Source organism: Alternaria arbusti, assembly GCF_024043155.1.
Source record: "Alternaria arbusti strain BMP 1465 chromosome Unknown scaffold_3, whole genome shotgun sequence".
Taxonomy (NCBI): Eukaryota; Fungi; Ascomycota; class Dothideomycetes; order Pleosporales; family Pleosporaceae; genus Alternaria; species Alternaria arbusti.
In genome coordinates, this window is record NW_026249943.1 from 763,209 (window position 1) to 781,769 (window position 18,561).

At 54.0% G+C, this 18,561-nt stretch overlaps 7 protein-coding genes and 1 non-coding gene across 8 annotated transcripts; 7 read left to right on the plus strand and 1 right to left on the minus strand.

The window, feature by feature from the left end:
• Window positions 1-32: 32 nt before the first annotated feature.
• On the plus strand, window positions 33-1,539 carry J4E86_002878 (uncharacterized protein; the record flags this gene model as incomplete). The annotated part of the gene is made up of 2 exons (XM_051443435.1): window positions 33-422; window positions 469-1,539. 2 exons carry the CDS (start codon window positions 33-35, stop codon window positions 1,537-1,539), a joined length of 1,461 nt encoding a protein of 486 aa, XP_051304930.1.
• Window positions 1,540-2,101: 562 nt separating this feature from the next.
• Window positions 2,102-4,302, plus strand: J4E86_002879 (uncharacterized protein; the record flags this gene model as incomplete). Its single annotated transcript, XM_051443436.1, has 4 exons — window positions 2,102-2,673; window positions 2,836-2,952; window positions 2,999-3,517; window positions 3,567-4,302. 4 exons carry the CDS (start codon window positions 2,102-2,104, stop codon window positions 4,300-4,302), a joined length of 1,944 nt encoding a protein of 647 aa, XP_051304931.1.
• Window positions 4,303-5,473: 1,171 nt separating this feature from the next.
• Window positions 5,474-5,560, minus strand: J4E86_002880. The gene has a single exon. It is a non-coding gene; the product is annotated as a tRNA-Phe (tRNA).
• Window positions 5,561-5,847: 287 nt separating this feature from the next.
• On the plus strand, window positions 5,848-6,735 carry J4E86_002881 (uncharacterized protein; the record flags this gene model as incomplete). The annotated part of the gene is made up of 1 exon (XM_051443437.1): window positions 5,848-6,735. One exon carries the CDS (start codon window positions 5,848-5,850, stop codon window positions 6,733-6,735), a length of 888 nt encoding a protein of 295 aa, XP_051304932.1.
• Window positions 6,736-7,014: 279 nt separating this feature from the next.
• Window positions 7,015-7,794, plus strand: J4E86_002882 (uncharacterized protein; the record flags this gene model as incomplete). The annotated part of the gene is made up of 1 exon (XM_051443438.1): window positions 7,015-7,794. One exon carries the CDS (start codon window positions 7,015-7,017, stop codon window positions 7,792-7,794), a length of 780 nt encoding a protein of 259 aa, XP_051304933.1.
• A 4,363-nt stretch (window positions 7,795-12,157) lies between these two features.
• J4E86_002883 (uncharacterized protein) lies at window positions 12,158-13,534 on the plus strand (the record flags this gene model as incomplete). Its single annotated transcript, XM_051443439.1, has 4 exons — window positions 12,158-12,165; window positions 12,225-12,376; window positions 12,490-12,827; window positions 13,322-13,534. The coding sequence occupies 4 exons, from the start codon at window positions 12,158-12,160 to the stop codon at window positions 13,532-13,534; spliced, it is 711 nt and encodes a 236-aa protein (XP_051304934.1).
• A 948-nt stretch (window positions 13,535-14,482) lies between these two features.
• Window positions 14,483-15,154, plus strand: J4E86_002884 (uncharacterized protein; the record flags this gene model as incomplete). The annotated part of the gene is made up of 2 exons (XM_051443440.1): window positions 14,483-15,062; window positions 15,114-15,154. The coding sequence occupies 2 exons, from the start codon at window positions 14,483-14,485 to the stop codon at window positions 15,152-15,154; spliced, it is 621 nt and encodes a 206-aa protein (XP_051304935.1).
• A 714-nt stretch (window positions 15,155-15,868) lies between these two features.
• Window positions 15,869-17,286, plus strand: J4E86_002885 (uncharacterized protein; the record flags this gene model as incomplete). The annotated part of the gene is made up of 3 exons (XM_051443441.1): window positions 15,869-15,947; window positions 16,029-16,341; window positions 16,389-17,286. The coding sequence occupies 3 exons, from the start codon at window positions 15,869-15,871 to the stop codon at window positions 17,284-17,286; spliced, it is 1,290 nt and encodes a 429-aa protein (XP_051304936.1).
• Window positions 17,287-18,561: the final 1,275 nt, after the last annotated feature.

An 18,561-nucleotide genomic window follows, 5' to 3' on the forward strand; every position in this document is an offset into this window, starting at 1 on the left:
TCACTCATTACCGTCACTCATTTACCACCGTCATGGCCTCGAAAATGCCGCTGCCAGCTCCACCACGGACCCCAACGCCGCCTCCTGACGAGAACGCGCCCCAGCCCGTAGGACTAGGATTCCGAAGCGATCTGGCTATGGGCGATATGGGGCCTAACAACAATGCGCTGCTGTCGCCCATGTCGGCTACGTTTCCTTCGAAGCAGTATGCGACTCTCGGACCCAGTGACTCAGTTTCGCAGCGGGCGTCGCCGGCGACTCTGTATACACCCGCGAGCGCGACCTTTCCACAAACACCAGCGAGTGCTGCCAGTGGAACCATGGATCTCGACGCGCCCTCTATGAGTGGGTCCGAGAACCCCAATCCCTTCAACTTCCAATCTATCGCCTACCAGCCTGGTCGACCTCAAACAAAGGCCAATGTGCGTTCTTCTATATAACCCGACGCGCTTATACTAACTTTCGCAGGATATCGGCCGACGACGAGGACACAAGTACAAGCACAGTAGTGTATCGCATCAGATCTTCCTAGAACCCGCACCGCGCGCCCCGCTCCAGCTCCCCGCCTCGCTCCCGATCCCGACCTTCAAAGAGTATCGTTCGTCCATGTCCAAGGATCAGAAGTTGAGGCTGGCATGGTGTTTCTGCCATTTGGTAGTCGCTGGTCTCGTGCAGTGGGGCGCGCACGAATCCCTGGCTCTCACAGTGTTGTCGCGACTGATCTTCTACGATGCGCTCGGCGCATTCCTGTGTGTGGCCGTTGACGTTGGATCCAACTTCGAGGTATGGAAGCGATCAAGCATACGACACCCGTTTGGCTTTGAGCGTCTAGAGGTTATCGCAGGACTAGGCATGTCTGTTGGGCTGCTGTTCATGGGACTGGACCTCATATCGCATGGCTTGACGCACGCGCTCGAGAACAGTGGAGGACACGAGGCGCATCATGCAGACACGCATGAACGAGTATCGCCTGGCAGCATTGATCTTGCTGCCTTGTGTGGCATTGTCTCGACACTCGTCTCGGCAATCCTGCTGAAGAACCATGCGCGCATCGGCAAGGTCATGAGGCTGAGCGCCATCGCTAACCTACCCTCCGTGCTGAGCAACCCTTCGCATTTTCTGACATTATCGTGCTCGACACTGCTCCTGCTGCTGCCTTTGCTGAGCATTCAGATGTACGTGTGGCTTGATCGGACCCTTTCATTTTCAGTAGCGTTCTCCATGGTAGCGCTGGGGTGGATTCAGGGATGGACGCTGGGGAAGATGCTGCTCATGTCCTACTCGGGGCCCGGCGTTTCGGACATTATGTACGACCTCGAGACGGACCCAGCCATCAGGGCGGTCGAAGAGGCAAAGTTCTGGCAGGTACACTACGGCCTCTGCCAGGCGAACCTCAAACTACGAGTGCGGAATTTGGAAGAAATTGGGCGCCTGCGCGATCGCATTGGCAGTATGGTGCGGAACCGCTTGGGCGGCGGATACGGGAGCGGCGGGCACAGATGGGAAATTTCGACCCAAATTACACTCGAGAAGGACTGAGGACGCTGGGCGCCGTTGCATATCCGCGATTAGATTCTGCAATAAATCTTCGAACCCCTGTGGCGGGATCATCTCACTAAGACTCAACCGCAGCCCGAACGTTGCCCCAAAAAGCAGTGCGACGCCAGAAAGTTGGTCCACTACGAACATACTTTTGCGGCAGCGCAACGCTGCATGAGAGCAGTGCACCCGCTGGTTCCGATGGCAGGTTTGCTGCGGAAAAACGACATCATCTGCGCGTGTGAGACAGCTGGCATCGACGCCTGACGACGGCCCCTGGGCCGACTAAAAGCCTTAGCGAGAGCCCTGCCGACGCTTTCGATCAACAGGCACCCAGTGCGCGCACACCGCTGGCGGCTTGCCCCGTGCGACTGGCCGACTTTGGTCTGATCCGGCTTGGGCTGCCTGCAGGTGCTTGCTGTTCGCTCGTCACGCCCACCGCAACTCTCCACACACCCGTTCGCTTTTGTGCGTCGCCTGCACAGCGTCCTGAAGTTTTGCGAGAGCGTGAATGAGCCTGTGACCTGCGCGGCTGGCAGAAGGCAGATAAAATACCGCCCGCATGCCCTGGCTGGGCATGGCGAGAGGACGCGATGACCGGGCCACACGACACCGTGACGACGGCGAATATCTCGACGAACGAGAGCGGAGGCACCGGCGCCGCCACAAATCTCGCGACCACGACGACGAACCCACAGCTTCCACACGCGAAAGGAGAGAGCGCCGACGGGCAGAGGAGGCAAGGAGACAGGCCGAGGTCGACATTGAGGATATTAGAGCGCGCAGAGAGTCGTACTACTCACGCAACGAGGCTGAGAAGAGGCGCGACCGCGATCGCGTGGTATCAGACAGCAAACGCGCACCGGCCAAGGAGAAACCACGGAGCAGCCGTGAGAAGGAGGTGCGACGGGACAGCACGCGGAAGCCCAAGAGAGCAGTAATACCTGATGACCACGACGACTTCGTCTTTGGCCGCCCCAAGTCCATGGGTCACGTTGAGGAAGTCCCTGTGCGACGAGCATCTGGGCGCAAGAGAAGCGAGGAAGGCGGCTCTTCTAGCAGGACTGCCTACACTCCGCATTCAGGTTCTGGATCTGCGTCAGTCCGCAGGGTCGAAGTTCCGCCATTGACCAGGTTAGTCTCGTCTCCACTTGTACACGTAGCTCAGCTAATGAGGGCCAGGAATTCATCTACACGCGAGCCAAAAGCACATACTTCGGCCAGAGAACGAGAGCCCAGGCCGACAGTACGACGCAGCAACACTGTCAAGTCGCCTCCCCCAACGCCACTCACCAGGACGCAGTCGGTCAAGGATGCTGCCCGTCGGAGCACCGGGGGCATCTTGTCAAGCTTCTTCTCCAAGGCGGCGCCTCCAGTTTCGCGAACGCCTTCGCGCAAGGCTGAAGAGAAAACGTTAGTATCCCCGTCACGTTACCTCTACAAAGCTAACCTCAATTAGGGTCGACTGTCTCGTGTGCATGAACGATGACCTGCCCATCACCAAGACCGTCAAGCTCGCATGTGGCCATCGCATGTGCTACTCGTGCCTCAAGCGCCAATTCACCCTTTCCGTAAAGGACCCTGCTCACATGCCACCACGATGCTGCACCTCAGAGCACATCCCATTGAAGTATGCCGACCGCCTCTTCGATGACAAGTTCAAGGTCCAATGGAACCGGAAGTTCCAAGAGTACACGACTGCCAACCGCCTATACTGCCCCACGAAAGGGTGTGGCCAGTGGATCAAACCTTCCAAGATCAAGATGGACCCGACATACGGACGCAAGTACGCACGCTGCAGCACGTGCAACACCAAGGTCTGCGTACTCTGCAACAGCAAGTTCCACACGAAGCGCGAATGCCCCAAGGACGAGGAGACCAACCGCCTGGTAGAGATGGCCAAGGAGAAGGGCTGGCAACGATGCTACAGCTGCAAGGCTGTAGTCGAGCTGAAGGAAGGTTGCAATCACATGACCTGGTACGTTCATTATATCATGCACATGCAACAACATCTAACAACATCCCAGCCGCTGCACAGCACAATTCTGCATGGTCTGCGCCGCCCCATGGAAGACATGCAGCTGCCCCTGGTTCAACTACCAACACATCCCCGATGGCGACCAGCTCAACGACATGCGCGTCCCCTACCCGCAGCAAGCCCGCTACGCCGATGTTGAAGTCATCGAAATCCCCAACGAGCCCTCGCCACCCCTCGCCCGCCGCCCCAGCGTCCGCACCCCACGCAACCGCAGCGAACGTGACCTCCCCCGACCCGAATCCCGCCGCCTGTCCGCTCACCTCCGCGACTCACTGCACCTCAACCCCACGCCCACCGTCTCCTCCATCCGCCGCACTGAACCCGAGGTGCAAATGTACGGCGTCGGCAACGCAGGTGGCCACCACATGAACGACTCGTACGCCATCCGCTCCATGCCCGCATCCGTCGCGCGCACCGCAGCCCGCACATCCACTCCACGCACGTCAACCCCACGTGGCGCGTTCTTCACCAGCAGCAGCAGTACACGCCGCGCTGCGCCCGCCCCTGCACCCGTTGCCGCCCCTCGCGTCCGACCCGCATCCACACCTGTCGTCACCTCCTCCACCATGGCCGGTCTCTCTCGCGATGGCCGCAAGGTTGGCCAGAACCGTGTCGGCACATGGCTCACTCATGTCCAAATCGACCCCGAAGCTACCAACACAGCTGCCCGGGATGTCGAAGTGGATGACTGGAGGTGCGATGGTACCATGATTGGTATCGACTAGATCATATCGCATTCTATTGCACACATAACGACCGGCGTTTTTTTTTTTGCTTTCGATCTGGGTTTTACATCTCCTTCTAGTCGTCACGCTTCCTCTTCTTCACTCAGCATCTATTTTCTGGGCTTTGCGTTTTTGGGATTTATACATCGGATTGTTGTTTTTTTCTCTCGGTTATTGGGTTGGTCATTTTGAGCTTTGGGAATGTTTAGAGTTACCCTTCTCCCTCCTTTTTATCTTTCGCGAGCGAAAAGCCGCGAAGGGTTCTTTTTCTTTTGTGTGTATTAGTCGTGTTGATTAGCGGTTTTTGGATAGCATTTAGCCGGCAAGATACCCACCCTTTACGCCCTCGTTTAATCAGTTATTTTTATTGTGTTAATGCTATTGTACTCTTTTTGTTCAACTTCAAAAGTGTTTGAGATTGTTTTGCTATTGGTGATGTAATGTGATGTAGTTTAGCGGGAGTTGGGGAAAGGTCAAAAAGTTGTTTGTCGTAGAGTACAGTAATGATATTGCTATCCACGTCATCCTATTGCTGCAGATCATTTGACAGTGTTTACACCAATCCAATTCGAAATGCTGTATTGTTGATTGATAACAGGCCCACTGCAGCGCAGTGATTTGAAACACTTCTATCAAATACTTGCCTAACATGTTTGATAATTTAGACATCGTGTTTGAATATCAGCCCAACTATGTGTGCGAAGCCAAGACATCCATAAGGCTACCTAGGCATCTACGCCTCACACCAAGAAGTGACTGAGAAGTTCTGCAGCCTACACTAGGGTCAAACGTGCAGGTAAGGAAACATAGCGAGTATCCATCTGCTTCCTCGATTGGAGTGCCTACGCCATCGCCCCTCAACTCCCCATCTTAAGCGTAACCACCTCCCCGAGCAAGTAAGTCAAAGGAGATCCTGAGATCCACCTCGTCATCGTGAGGCGTATGCAGAGTACGTGGCACCAGCGCAATGGCTGTCACCTTCGCTTGTCCTCTCGCTTGATATGTACAAAAAAATGAGGCAGTGAGCAGAGAGGGGTAACGGACCTACTCTCCCAGCCCCCCTTCAACCCTGTACCCTGATCGTCTACTGAGCGGTGAAGCCCGTTGGAAGAGCAAAAGATTGGCAAAAAGAATAGTTCGAAAGATCTTGAGCAGGCTCAAGCACGGTGATTGTCCCCTTCGTGGATCGAACACGATACCTCCAGATTTAGTGACTGATGACTTCAGTCTGGCGCTCTCCCAATTGAGCTAAGGAGACGGTTTCTTGATGGAAGTTTGCCAGACTGCAACGAATATATCGGGGGTAGATGTGCTTCTCCAGGAGCTCCAATAGTCCAAGATCGCGAAATGGAACTTTGTAACATGTCTCTGCCGTGTGTGGAGTTGAGGTCGTTGACTAAGAAAGATGACGGTTAGTGTACCGAGGCTCACCCATCGCAAGTCCACCAGCTCCACAGCATCATCCCCAACGTCTTTCCGCGCAAAAGCTCCCACACCACCACAACGCCGTCGCGCTCACTCCCACACCGCGTCAACTCTTCCAAAATGCAGCCCTCACCTCTCGCAAACCCATTGGCAACCGTCGCCCAACTCGAAACCTCCGGCTCGCAACTCGATGGCATCCAACCCACGCTCGAAGACTCCGTCCGCTTCGCCGGCGCGCGCCTCACACAAGCCGCCGGTATCCTGCTCCGCCTCCCACAAGAAGTAATCGCGCAAGCCATCGTAGTCTTCATGCGCTTCTGGCTCGGCTCTGAAGGCGGCAGTCTCGCGGAATTCGGCGCAGAACAAGTCTCAGCCGCGTCGTTGTACCTTACCACGAAGCTCTCCGCATATCCAAAGTCAGCGCGTAGTCTCGTAAACGTGTACGCGTATCTCGATTCGCTGCCGGTGACATACTTCGATCTTGAACAGCTTCAGAAAACGGGCGAAGATGCAAAGGGATACTACGTCAGCGAGGGGACATACGAGCGCCGTCGCGCAACGCTGTTTACAACCGAACAACGCATCCTACGTACCCTCGGCTTCAACACGCACGTCCAACTCCCCTACACACTATGCATAACATACATGCAAGCCCTCGACATCTTCAGCCACCCGCGCGCCTCTGAACTCGCGAAACGCGCAATCGCGCATCTCAATACCGCGCTCTTGAGTCCGCAGTGCCTTTACCTGACGCACCAGCCGCATGAGTTGGCGACGGCGGGGATTTATCTTGCGGCGAGGGAGACGGGGATTAAGATGCCCGAGTGTGAGTGGTGGGAGGTGTTTGATACGGATAGAGAGGTACTGGGTTTCCTTTGTGTGGGGCTGTTGAGCTTGGAGGGGTGGGTGAGGAGTGAGAAGGAGAGGTGGGAGGGAGGGAAGGTGCCGATGAGTGTGGAGGGGGTAGAAGCGGAGGTCAAGAGGATGCGAGAGGAGAAAGAGGCTTGAAAGGCGCGATACCGTTTGCTCTCACCTTGGACCTGACGGAATATCCATCACGGACACTGAGGACCTCGCATAACTCCTCTGTACGACTCTCGAAGATGCGCGACGAATCTCGAAAGTCACACACTGTTCGCGATGTTGCGCAAACTTCTGGAAAACACCATATCTTCACGATGTCTCTCGTACGCAAACAACGTGTCGATTTGAAGAGCTGGGCGACCGTAATGAGCAATCCGATTCATTCCCGCTACTACCGTCGACTAATACCCACATCATATCGACATGGCATCAAGAGAAATACCACTTCAGAAGAGCGTGATGCCTTTCGAAGATTTTCTAAGGTGGAATAGTGACCGCAATATTGAACTGCGGTACGATCGGTTCGTGAACGACAATAGGTATGAGCAGCGCATCACCTGTCTACCGTCAAGCGCGGGCGTCCAACAGAAATGGTCTTCACATACGGAAGCTGAAAAGCACCGAAGTGCTCCTGCACGGCTAGAGGGAACATACGAGGGTTTTAGCATCGAAAGAACTACAGACACCGTTATGGATGCACCACTCGACAACGCTAAGGACCATGACTCTGTACTCGGCCCTCGTAGTAACCCCGTGAGGTTGAGTCGCAAAGCTGCTGTGAAGCGCAACAGTACGAAAGAGAAAAGGTCTACGACTGAGAGACACAACAGTGCGACGCAGAGCACCCACGTCCGCGCGAAGACTTCTTCTATGGTGCCAGCTATCCGGATCATTGGAAGCACGCCACCCATCTTACCCCGCTTTAGCTTCGATGAAACACCCAGTGAGCTCTCGTTTAGCCTCAGCAAGCTCTCCAACTCGCCTGATTTTGAAGACATCCCGCTTAGCCCCGTGGCTGGTTCAGAGCCGGTCAACTCGTCTCAACCGCAACTACCTGCCCAAGACCAGCGAAGCCATCGAGCAGCCGAAGAGGAGCGAGAAGAAAAGATGGGAAACCAAGAAGTGGAGCGACAGCAACGCCATGTTCCGACGACTTTTGATCAGATATTGGGAGAGAAGAAGGTTCCTACCGCGTTGTTGTAGATGTTGCAGGAGGATGAAGGAGGTGAATGAAGGAGATGAGTACGAAGGTCAGTCATGTAGCAGATACAATCACCATCTCGCCCACAACCGAACACATCACTTCAAGATTAGCAGCACGCTGTTCACCAACACGTGCTCGATCTCAAACGCGATTCCACAACGCAATCGTTTGCTACACTGTACATCTTCCCCCCACGTTTCTTCGTTACTGTCGCGACAGCTAGATAAGACTGTTATGTTCTCGAAGTGAGCCATTGTAGCCTTGACACAATGTATTGTTCCTCTGGTCCAAACTTTCACACTACACTGTAGTACTCTCAGGCGTAACACATACTACCGTTTAGGCCTTAGTATTAATACATCACTATCGACTGATAATCTCCTCTTTCAGACAGAGCGGAAATAGCTCACCACCCATAGACACAGCCATGCCACCCGCCCTAGTCGCCCTACCAACAGGAACCCACGCATCATGGCTCGACATGCTCCCTTCCTCCCTTCTACCTAAGCCTAAGCGCCAACCCCGTGCAACACCCCAAATGCTCCTCCGCATCTCTGCTCTCCACCACTCCCTCTCTATCATAAAACACTCCCTCATAACCCGCACGCACATGCACCACCTATACCGCACCCTCGGCGCCTACTGCATCACCTGCAGCCCCCTTTCCACCTGCGGATCTTGCGGTGCCACATGTCCCCTTCTACGTCCCTATGCTTCCAGTTGTGCATTCTTCGGGGCGGTGGAAGCGGATAAAGGGTGGGTGAGGCGGTTGGTAGCTGATAAGGCGAAGTACAGGGAGATTGTTGGGGATATGCAGACTAGGGGTACGAGTGTGTATGCGGCTACGGTTTCGAGGTGGGAGAGGGTGGTACAGGGGTTGAGGGAGGGGTGTGAGGTGCCGAGTGAGAGGTGGGAGAAGGAGGGGTGGCCGAGTGGGAGGGGGAATGAGGGGGAGGGGATGGTGGTGTTTAGAGAGGGGTGGAGATTTGAGAGGGCTTGGGGTAGGGGGGTGGTGGTGGGTGGGGATGGGGGTGTGGCGCCTGAGGTGAGGTGTTTGGTTTTGAGGGGGGTTAAGAGGAAGTTTGAGGACTGTGATGATGAGAATGGAAAAGATGGGGAGGGTAGGAAACGTGTCAAATGTGCGTAGCAGGGTACTAGTAAGTTTACTTGGTACAACTTCATCGACTCAACGATACATACATCTGGCTCCCGCAGTCCAACTTGTTCCTCAGAAGTGCGCGATGGACTTAGTGTTCTTTCGATGCTCTCGAAGCAGAACCACAAGCTCGTTGTCATCAGGGAGGCGCCTCATCAATGCTCTTGCTGGCGTCCCGAACGAGTCGCCTTTGTCGGGGTTGGCACCATGCTCCAGTAGCCATTTAGCCGTCTCGTATCGCTTCCGGCGGAGAGCACAGTGTAGTGGTGTGCCTTCGCGTCCGCAACATTCGTCTGGAATAGGTGGTCCACTGTCCATACTGTGGATGTCGAGGCTTAGCTCTCCGACAAGGTACTCAAGCATTGGAATTCTGTTGTCGCTTGTACTACCCGCTGCACGGTGGAGCGGTGTAGAGTTGGATAGCACAGCACCATGAGCGAGCAAAAGAGCGAATATCTCTGGGCTACAGTTTGCGGCTGCGCTATTGAGTGTGTGGCCACAGTTGGATATGGGACGCATATTCATCTGTGGCGCTGTTATCTTCTTCGGTGGCCCGAGGTTGGGGTTCGCTCCTAGTTTGAGGAGCAGTCGAATGCTCGGTTCGTCGTTTTCTTGAACAACGAATCTAATCCCAATAAGCTAGTTAATGCAGTTGCAGTTACCGTGCAGACTTACAGGAGGAGAGTATTACCGCGGGCTACGCTGGTATTGACGTCGTAACCAGACTCTATCAACCACTTCACCGTTTCGTGGGATCTGGATGCAAGATGCACTGTGCGCGTATCCCATTTGGCACCTACTCCAAGTAGCTGGCTGGCTAAGGCGAGATGTCCGCGTTCAACAGCTCGGTTGAGACTATATGTCAACATCCCAAGCTCGCGATCCGGTACAAGTTTTAAGGCAATAGCTGCGTCATTATCCTCGCACGACTGCAGAAATACTGGGTAGTATGGGTCTTTTTCGAGTTCTTGGTAACAGCACATGCGGCATGCGGCGGCATGGTGAAATCAGGTGGTGGTGCACAGTGTGCACATGTGAGGAACGTAGCGGGGTGGTGAGATCAAGCGACGGTTTCGATTACTCGTTCAGTCGCGATCGCGATATGAATACATCTGACTGGCCCCCCGTAGGATTGCCGTCATCATGCGGCGTATGCGGCGTATGCGGCGTACTGTTTCAGATACTACCCAGAGACGATGGGTGGCCGTCTGGGGTCGCCATGGGGTTAGCGCCGGACTCGTGGTCGTCCGTGCGGCCATGTAAGTGGCAGTCGCACTTACCCTCATCACCTTCCAATCGCTTCCTTCCGTTCGACATCGATATCTCCTTCCCCTAAAACTCTACCACTTTATCTAGTGATTTTGCATTCGAAGTACACCTGCCATTCCGCCGGGGTACAGCAACGTCAGACAAGTCACAAACATGGTGAATTGCATCGTCAAATCAGCCCACATGGCCATCAGCGTCTGGTGTAGACAGAGTATAACGCTACGCCACGGGCCAAAACCTCTTCGGGGACCAAACATCCGTCTCTTTTTTTTGCTTGGATTCGCTACCCAATCTGACAACATCGCACCTTCGCAATACCGCTGCTTCGCGGTGCAGAATACGTGTCCTGAGTCCCGATTTTAGAACATCAACGACAATCCTTTGCAAGCGCTTCGGCCATGTAGGAAATTACTACACGGAGCGTATGCAAAGAAGCATGCCGCATGGCAGTGCAAGAATATCTAAATTGGACTGTAGGTGGATGGAAGCGCAAGCACGCTGACCATCCAGATGACACATAAAGCTGAACGAAGATCATGATTCTAGGAGATTTCAAAGTACTCCCCCCATCGTTCCATTCTTCCTGCATCACTACGTCGTCATGAAACTCCTACACCGCGGTTGTGCATTCGCTTTACTTTTCTCCCATTCGGCATTCATCGAGGCACAGATCAGTACGGGTACCGGAAGCAGCAGCGTGATCATCCAGATTCAGGCCCCATTTCCGGTACCAGCCAACAGTACAAGCACCACTATCGTCAAACCTTCCACTCCACTCGATGGACCACATACGACGGCTTCCTCGAGCCTTTCGTTCACTAGTCTCTCCTTGGCGACGCAGATGAACGATACCGTCGTGTATACCAGCACAATTGCATCTTCATCGAATGCCTCAACTAGAGGACTTACTACTTCTACCCAACCTTCCGGCCCCCCTTTAGTCTCGTCTATCACTTCGTCTTACACTCCATCTTCAGTCTCGTCGAGTACTGCCACATTTTCACCAGCGGTATCCAGTGCTAGCAATCTGACGAATATATCAAGTTCTGTTACGGGAGTTACAACCAGTGGTGAGACAAGCATCTTTCCAACCGTACAGCCTACTGTAGTCAGTTCAGCGTCCAACACTGCCTCAACAATACTCGCAACATCAGACAGCCTAGTACTTCCTCCCGGAATCACCATTCCTCCTTTGCCAGTAACTACCTTGGTACCCACTGGAACCGAAGTCCAGTCGAGTGCGTCGGATCTATCCATAGCCATCGTGGGCGTTTTCCCCATTCTTCAAAACTGGATAGAAGATCCTGTCGCTCATGTCACCGACGTGACAGACGAGCTGAACAACATCCTACCCCACGCAGTTGGCTTCTTGGCCAAGTTACCAAAGCCAACAGACGGAGTTGAGCCATGTGGGTCTGGAAAACGTCGAAGAAGCGAACGAGACCATGAATTGCACGATGTTCTCAGTGAGCGCGATTTACTCGGCGGGTTGTTCAAGACAGCATTCTCGCTCGTCAACTGTGTCATAGACACAACTAACAAGGTGAAAGATGCAGTGATCGGTGGGACTACGGCCGCAGTGAACACTGTCAAGGGCTTACAAGACGACCTCAAGCCGTTGCTCGACGCTCTCAACGAAGTGGTTCCGGACGAAGCCTCCGAGCCATCTGACTCAGTATCTGAGACTGAAGAACCTACGCAGACTTCCTCCTCTACATGCACTTTAACGACCGTTAGCAACTGCAACATTGCATGTACGGCGACTGCAACTACGACCAAAGGAGGGCCAAACAAGCGGGCGCAAGGTGATGTCTGCACCACAGTCTGCGGTGCACCCATCACTAAATGCGATGTTACTGGTTCCACTTCTTCATCCACGGTTACGTCTACAACAACGGCTATTAGACAGAGATGTGCCCCCGACTGCGACAACTGTAATGGAAAGGTGCGAAGACTGGCGACTAGCGTACCTGCACCGACCGAATTTCCCACAGCTTTTGAGAGCATTGCTATCTCGTCAACCACGACCATTGCTGTATCGCACTTCCGCAACCCTCAGTTGAGCGCGGAAGGGCTTGCACCAGTGGAAACCGGCCACCCTACTAGTCATGTCTCGAAGCGAAGTCTTTCGAGCCCTTATGGGCCTGAACACAACGGTATGTGACTTGTCTCATAGCTGGCTGTATCCTGTTAAAGCTATTGGAAGCTACTGACATGCATCGCCCATGTGTAATACTCAGCTTCCACTGACGTCGACTAACTCTGCCAGGTGATGTTGGGGCATGGCTCCTTGATCAGATCGACGATAGCCTTAACCCTTACGGCTCTCTTGAACAGGGCCGAGGAACGACGGGGCTGACGTTCCCACTGGAAGATACAGCGGACGATTGGCACCTGGTCAACCTATGGGGTTGCACATCCGTCGTGGTCATCTCCCGCAAACGCATGTTTCTTACCCACATCTGGGAAAAACCTTCCATGGAACAGCCACAGCTTTTCCAAAGTGATGTATTGGATGTTCTCCGAAATGGTAGTCCGGTGTTTCCCCACGGTCTTACAGTATTCACTGTGCCCGGCGAAGGCTTCGAAAACATTGCAGAGAACAAAGTACGTGCGTTCATCATTACGCCGTATAGGGATTTCGCTATCAACCCGGCCAGCGACGACATTAACTATCCATACGAAGTAAACAAGATCAAAGATCTGTTGACCAGCATCCTTGGACGAAATGACGCAATAATTATACCCTACTCTCCGGCTGAGGAAAATAATCGGGAGGGGACCCCGAAAGGCAAGATCTACATTCAATATGACCCCGTGACAGCCGCCACCGTACCAGCAGAAGGCGATTGTAATCAGCAGCAAGCTGCGGCGATAGAGCTTTGATTTGAGGATGCTCCTACCTACCGTTATAGAGACACATGGCAGCCATTCCCAGATCAGGTTGTGCAGGCAAAGAAACGGTCCGTCGCATCGAGTGGTAAAGTTCTGCGCTTGCTCAGAGGAAGAGAGGTGACGGATACGGACGAAGCAGAGTGGAAAGAGTACGAGGCTTTGTTGAGACGTCAAGATGGCGACACTTGTGCTCGACCTAGCAACAGCTTGTCGGTATCACCGGTATCATCCATCGCATCACCAGCTTTGACTGCGCCTACTCCGTCCACCCTCCAGACAACGGCCAGGCCGTCATTGAGCGACTCAACCGGCGAAAGCTCAAGCCCACCGCCCTCGTCAATAGCCACATCATCACCAACTTCAAAGTCTTCTTTGACGTCGGAGACTCCGTTTCTTACGTGGACACCGGCACAGCCTAGCACGACGAAAACACCTTCAGCAGTGCCTAAGCCATCCCCTGCATCGCAACCTCCGCCACCACCTCAAACCGAGTCTCCGACAAAGGCATTATCGGTGATCTTCCGGAACACAAAAGGCAATGGCGAAGACTACAACAACTAAACATTCTTCGAGACCAAGCCGAACACGCAGGCGGACGGCTGCAGCGTCCCCGTACTCAACGACGTCTCGCGGCAATGGTCGGATCCTTCTGCCCTATCAACTCCACCGTGGCCGCACGGCACCTTCACCATGCCACTATTTGGAGAAGAGGACTGCAAATACCTGAGCGATGGGACTAATGCGGGTGTGCTTCATTGTCCTAGCATGGGTCAGGGCAAGACGGTCGGGTGTAAAGAGGCCGATGAGAAGGACGATGCTGATGATATCACGGATTGTCATTATCCGGGTCTTGAGAGGAAGGTCCATGTTATTGTTTATTGTGAGTGGTAAGATAGCCCATTCTTGGAACTACGAGTCTTTTGTGCAAATGCCGGCGATTGTCGTCCCAGTAGTAATGGCTCGCTGCTCGCTCCGCGTTATCGCAAGCCATTGGCATGTGTTCTGCTCATGCCGAAGAGACGCCTGAGATGCAACGCGCCTCTCCGTCACCATAACCGGCTTCAAAGTCCCCCAAACAAGGTCTTATCTACACTAAACAGCGGCTGAAGTGCAATATCGTGTGAATGGCTGGTGTTTGAGAGGCTAGCTGATCGTCGCTGCGGCACTGCAGATGTGGTTATGCGAGCCTCCTGTGACGTGCGTTGCGGCTGGAAGCTTAGCACTTGAGGAAACCATGACGTCAACAATGAGCTTGGACTTATTGCAGCTCTAGACCCTACGTTTGGCGGGCAACCTCAACTTTGAACTACACACCTCACAACACAGGAATCTTTGTCAGTTTCAATTGCATCTCACCAATTCACATCATGAGCTTCCTACGACCCATGTCAATGCTGCGCTCGGCAGCACTACGGCCCGCAGCCCTCTCGGCGGCTCCCCGTGCCCGCGTCCAAGTTCGTTTCGCGACATCAGATTACGGCTCTGGTAAGGGCAACCCAGCTGGAGAGAAGCCCGAGAAGCAGGGCGCCAACCCCAGCGAGAACCTCGAGCACCCCGGCCCCGCACCTCCCAAGGTCGCCCAGGGCAAATCTTCGTCGTCGCCGAACAAGGACAGCAACGCCAGCCAGAATGACTCTCCCAAGCCTACATCCGAGTCACCGGCTCCTAAGAGCTCTTCTGGCAAGCGCGAGTTCTCGACATCGGCCCGCCAGATGAAGGACAACAAAGAGCCAGCCGTCAAGCAGGGCCAAGACAACAAGCCCTCGCCCAACGAAGTCAAAGGTGCGAAACCCAAAATACTCAACGAAAACCCGCCGGCTTCTGAAGAGCAGAGCGAGGACGTCAAGCAACACAACAAGGACATGGATAACAGGGCGGAACAGGCGCATGAGAAGGTCAGCAACGAAGAGGCAGAGAAGGACAAAGTCCCCGGCGGCTTCTGGAAAGGTATGTCATAGCTTGACGAAGGGCATTGGCATGTCGCTAACACATTTACAGGCGAAGGTGGACGAAGCGGCTCCGAAGGCGTACGAGGATAAGCAAAGGGCGGGTGAATGTTCGGACAACATTAGCATGGTGTACAATTAGCTGAATTGACTCGTAGAAGTGTCATGAAATGTACAACATTTATCAAACATAAGCAGCCATAAACAACGTGTCTTGTGCTGTCTATCCATCGTCGGGGCGCTGAAAGTAGGCTTGGCTTCACAAGTTTTGTGCATGTTTGGGGATGACGTAGGGGGCTAGCGTGTGGATCGCCCCCGCATTTGTCGACGTGATGGGATTTTTTTGAAATGCCATCGCGACACAACGCCCGGCAGAGGGGCGCTATTTCGCACGACTTGTGCTACGATGATGCTCTCTGCCTTTCTAAACCAGAGTGACAGGCCTCGGAGCTCTCTTACTGCGAAAACGTCAAGCATATACAGGGCCTAGACCGTGCTCCTGAAAGGCGATCTCACAATTGCGCACAGCCAAAAGACGCGGTTGCATGTGGCCATAGCTCCTCATTGGCTGCTCTGCGAGGCAGGCGCGTTGGGGATCTTGTTTGCCCAAGCTCCATACGTGCAGCACTACGTCACTCGCACGCACACAATCTACCCGCCATTGTCTGTTCCCTCCCCTCATAAACTCGCTGCCCACCACTACCCTTCTAGCTCTCACACCTCTGCCGAGTTTGCCTACCCTTCAAACCCTCGTCTTTGCTTCATTAATCGATATCAAGCACATCCTCACTTCGGCAGCCACACATCATGAGGTTCTCCCTTACATCCACCTTCGTGGTGTCCCTTGCTGCCACGGCAACGGCCAACAGCTGGTTTGGAAGCGCCGGTGCGTATAGTACATAACCCCTCCCGTTTGTTTTGATTTGTCCACAGCGCCATGCAGCAGTATACTGACGCCAGGAAGCAGTCTACGACAAGTGGCACGAGACCGAGCTTGAGCGCTGGCTCAGCGACCACGGCGTTCCCCACCCCAGCCCCTCGGACCGCAAGAACCTCCAGTCGACTGTCAAGGCCAACTGGAACGACAAGGTTGTCACTCCCTACACCAGCTGGGATGCGCAGACCCTTCAGAACTACCTGACCCTCAAGGGCCAGCAGGCGAAGAAGGGCACCGAGAAGGACGCCAAGAGCCTCGCTGAGCAGGTCAAGGTGTACTGGACCGAGACCGAGGACTCCGCGAACCAGGCCTATGGTAGTGTCAAGGACTGGATCTTCGACTCGTGAGTACCCAGAAACCTTCCTCTAGCACAGTACTGACAATCTGCAGTTGGTCCGACTCTCAGCTCAAGGCTTTCGCCGATAAGCACGGCATTCCCGTCCCCCAGCCCCGCCAGCGTGACTCTCTCCTCGCTGCCGTCCGTAACAACTACCAGTCCGTGGCTGAGAAGGCCAAGGAGACTGCCAACTACCCCGGTGACTGGCTCTACGCTTCCTGGTCTGACTCTGACCTCAAGTCTTGGTTTGATGAGCGCGGCTACAACGTCCCCCAGCCCAACACCCGCGACTCGATGATCGCTGCTCTCCGTCGCCAGTCTCGTCTCGCCAGCCAGCAGTCCCAGGGCGCCTACGCTTCCGTCTCTTCCGCTGCTGCCAACGCCCAGCAAAGCCTCAGCGACGCCCTTCTCGACTCCTGGTCTGACAGCCAGATCAAGGAGTGGGCTGACAAGAACGGTATCAAGGTTCCCCAGGGCTCCAAGCGCAACGAGCTCATCGCTCTCGCCCGCAAGCACCGTGCCCGCCTTTACGGTGATAGCGCCTCTGCATCTGCCGGCTCCGTCTCTGCCTCTGGTGCTTCCGCTTACGGTGCTGCTACCTCCAACGTCGGCCAACAGTACGCTGCTGCCACCGGTGGCTTCGCCTACTACACCGACTTGATCAAGCAGCAGATTGGTCTCGCGCAGGCCAGCGTTACCTCCGCTACCGACGCTGCTGGATCCAGCGCCAGCTCTGCTTCCGTCCGCGCCGCTTCCAGCGCCAGCTCCCTCAGCGGTGCTGCTGGCAAGGCCGCGTCCTCATCCTCTTCCTCCATCTCCAAGTCCGCTGCCAGCGCTAACGCCGCTGCCTCATCCTCTGCTTCCAGCGCGTCGTCGGTTGCCTCCAAGTCTGCTCAGAGCGGATACGATGCTGCCGCCGCTAGCGCCAGCTCTGCTAAGCAGGAGTTGTAAGCACCTCACAATAACCGACAAGTAGCGTTCGGTCATGTCTTCTCTCGATGTGACTGCCATACGCATCACTTCACGACCTTACGATCTGCGTACGGATAGGCGGAAAATGGAAACCTGTAACATTAGCATCACGACGATATCCCCTCTGCGACCTCCTGGTAGGCTTGAGGAGGGTCTTGTAGTTTTTCTTATTCCTTCGGAATCGGGATGGATGGATGGCGTCTCACGTAGCTTAGTATGCGCTTGATAATAAAAAGTATAATTGCAGTGCTGTCCAAATATTGAGATGTGATCGATGTTCAATTTGATATTGGTGTGTGTTGTACCAATTGAGTCTCAGAGCCTTCATTGTCGGAATGATGATGATGATGATGATGGTCACCATCACTCCCAATCACATCAAGTCCACGAACTCGGGCTAAGTCGTACTTGTATTTTAAATTCATATAAGAGCTGCGCACACCACCAGCAGAGTCATGAGCGAAAGTCGAGCACCATTTCAATATTCTAGTCTTCAGTCTGCGGGTGGTGCACCAGGCAATGGTAAGTCTGGACCCGCAAGAAAGCTCCATGGTTTCTTTCTCTTTGTAATTCTTGCACAGATCATGAGCTTGTTGTGGTCGTCTTTGAAGATTAAGAGGCGGAGACGACCGCAGAAAGCGACATGTTGTTAAAGGCGCGTTGGTTTTGGAAGCACACATGAGTGTTGAGTGGCTCCCTTTTGGTATATTAAGGCTCGAGGTGGACCGCGGACACATCGGTTTGACCAGATTATCCTTTTGTTCTTGCTGTTCAGGTCGGAGGAGAAGGTGCTCCTCATGTTCCAATTTCATGAGGATTTAATTCATCCCCAGAGAAAGAGCTGCTCTCATGCGGAGGTGAACCTGAATGTTTTGATGTTTCGTCGAAGGAGAGGAAGAAAGGCAGACTCATGAACAGATATCTTGTAGATATTTGAAGAAGACGGCGCAGCCATGCAGTATCTCTTCTAGGGTTTTGGTATATTTGAGTACTCAAGTGTGGCGAGGATATCGAAAGGTGGACGGGGAAGAAGGGAGGCAGACACTTGCTCATAGCGGCAGCAGTTGCAATTTTGGAGAAGACGACACACACATAGCAGGGACTTTGGACTTATTTGGTGCTTTGAACACTCAAGTATGGAGAAGGGACTAAAAGACCGAAAGAGGAAGAGAGGCAGACACATTCAGTAGTCGCTTGGGCTTTTTTGGAAGAGACGGCGCAGCCATCCAATCCTCATCTTGAGTTTTTTGTATT